The sequence below is a fragment of the Trachymyrmex septentrionalis genome, unplaced genomic scaffold (genome assembly GCF_001594115.1).
Source record: "Trachymyrmex septentrionalis isolate Tsep2-gDNA-1 unplaced genomic scaffold, Tsep1.0 scaffold134, whole genome shotgun sequence".
Lineage (NCBI taxonomy): Eukaryota > Metazoa > Arthropoda > Insecta > Hymenoptera > Formicidae > Trachymyrmex > Trachymyrmex septentrionalis.
In genome coordinates this window covers 711,362-713,781 of record NW_017304482.1, presented here as the reverse complement: position 1 = coordinate 713,781, position 2,420 = coordinate 711,362, and the positions used below count along the sequence as shown (strand labels likewise).

The 2,420-nt window shown below is 32.2% G+C and overlaps 1 protein-coding gene across 1 annotated transcript in view; it reads right to left on the bottom strand.

The window, feature by feature from the left end:
• LOC108757233 (E3 ubiquitin-protein ligase RBBP6) overlaps positions 1–1,656 on the bottom strand; it is a 29,879-nt gene extending 28,223 nt beyond the window's left edge. The window contains 4 exon segments of the mRNA XM_018501682.1: positions 36–343; positions 464–647; positions 939–1,457; positions 1,545–1,656. Coding sequence (XP_018357184.1) covers positions 36–343; positions 464–629 — 474 coding nt within the window. The 5' untranslated portion in view covers positions 630–647; positions 939–1,457; positions 1,545–1,656.
• Positions 1,657–2,420: the final 764 nt, after the last annotated feature.

Genomic DNA, 2,420 nt, shown 5'->3' with positions numbered 1-2,420 from the left:
TATATATATATATATATATATACCTTATTTTCTTACTTTAATTATACATAATTTAATTCAAGTAAAAATATTTCATTGGTGTCAACAAATAAATATAAAATTGAATACTTTGATGGATCGTAATCTTGAGTCGATTGTGTCATCATTGCACGGATCTTATCTTCCTCCGAGCCATCTAATCTCGTAAGATCTACGGCTCTACCTAAATTAGTTTCATCCTTTACATTACTGAACGGAGGAGTTTCATTTCGATCCCAAGAACGTTTCTGTTGTACTGTCAATGGAACTCTAGCGACAATAAGACTAGTATTTTTAGCAATTAGCGCATTATCATCCGTATAATCTAAGGAGATGAATATGATTACTGAATATTATTAATAATATAATCAATAGTTGGACAGTTTCGTGTAAGATGGAGAAAAAAAATTTCATGAGAAATTTCAAGAAAAATTGAGACATTTGCCTTCCTTTGTTTGTGCATTTGTAATTTGCAGATCAAAATCTGTATTTTTGCCAATACGTTTCTGATGAAATATAGCCTTTTTCAAATCTGCCACTGAAATGTGCAATCCATCAAATGACACAGTGTCATAATCCAAAGTAGATTTAAATTTATAGTGTACGGACATCGTTGCTACTAAAGTAACCTAAAATGCACATAAGATATCCCACACATCAATGAGATAAATTTTACCTTATAGATAGAAAAGTTTTATTTTATAAAATCTAAATGATCTTATATACAGAAATTTAACTCATTGTATTGATACGTAATTAATAGTAAAGAAGTGAAAAAATACATGTAATAAGAATGATACGATTTACGAGAGAAATTAAGAAACCAGAAGAGTGACAGGACTCGCCATTGTGCTATAGGCATATTGATTATAAGAAAAAATAGATACAAATTTCATTCTGCCAAGAATACATGCATGTACTTCCTCGCGAAAGTAGTCCACGACGAGGTAAAAGCTGCATAGGGTGTAAAGGTTAAAACCGCGATATTTTGCGTGTGTCCCGATAAGAAAACGTTGCGCAAAATGACGGTTGCACGACACCTAGCTTTAATGAATAGGTTAACTCGAAATGACGTATGTACGTTAACACATGACAATGTTACGGCGTACATACATACTTTTCAGGCACTTACTATCGGCAAATCATTAATACTATGCCAACGATATATACATACATATCATACTTCCTGCGTGACGTGACGTGATGCGACGTAGCGACTTCGCGAACGACAGTCGTACGACTAAGATACAAACTGCACACCGTCAACAGATCGGCTGATCGCTTCGTTAACGTGTGGCTAAACAGAAACGAGATGCGTCAGTACGTGGCAATTTCAGGTGAACTTGGTCAATTTCGCCAATTTCACGTGATTTTACACTACGACTAGCGTCGAGCAGACGAGTTCCGCCAGTGCCATGCCATGTCTCCGCTAGAAACGGCTAGAATCGGTACGGTATCACCGCTTCATTTACCACAATTTATTTATTTATTTATTTATTTATTTATTTATTTATTTATTTATTTACCAATGATAACCTACGGTGAGCAGTGATGACACTTGAAACTGCTCGAACTCTCGAATTGTATTTCTGCCGATCTTGTTTAGAAATTCTAAAATGTCGGAAATAAAATGAAGCTACAAAAAACTCCACCACGCATTGTGACGGTCGCAAACGAGCTCACTGACACTGACGTTGCAACTACAAAAAATCGTAATGTACTGTTTACAAGTTTCGGAACGCATCGGATATGTCATAGGGAATTTCTTTCCCAGTTGCTTCGTTCAAACTAGAGTATCGATCATGAAACTTTTTCATTTTTCACTTTTCACATGAAAAATTTCATGTGAAAATGTTTACGTGAAAAATGAAAAAGATTTATTACATTCTGCATGATACATGTTTCATAATGTACTAATTAGCATGTGGTTTAATTCGAAAAGATGTACTGTTTAATGTTGATTTTTAGTTGTCTATAACATAAATGTTATTTCTCTATCATAAACTCTCATAATGTGAAAAGTTTCACGTGAATTTGTAGTGAATGGTTATATGTCCTCTTTTCATGAATAAATGTATACTTTTTCATGTAAATTTTTCACCATCAAACGACTTGGTTAAAAGTGAAAAATATTACGCATGCGTATTATACGATTAAGATAGTAGTAACATACGTATCTAGTTATTTTGGTTTTTTCATATGCTCGATGAAATATAAGTTATTGTTTCAATAAGCCTTATTAATGTAAAATAAAGTAAATTTTTATTGTTATACTAATGTGAAATTTTATGTGTACAAAATATATGATTTTATATCAACTTTATAGAAATAATTTTTTCTATTTTATTTATCGATAAAAAACAATATAAAACTGTTAAGATTAATTAATTTATTTTGATTTA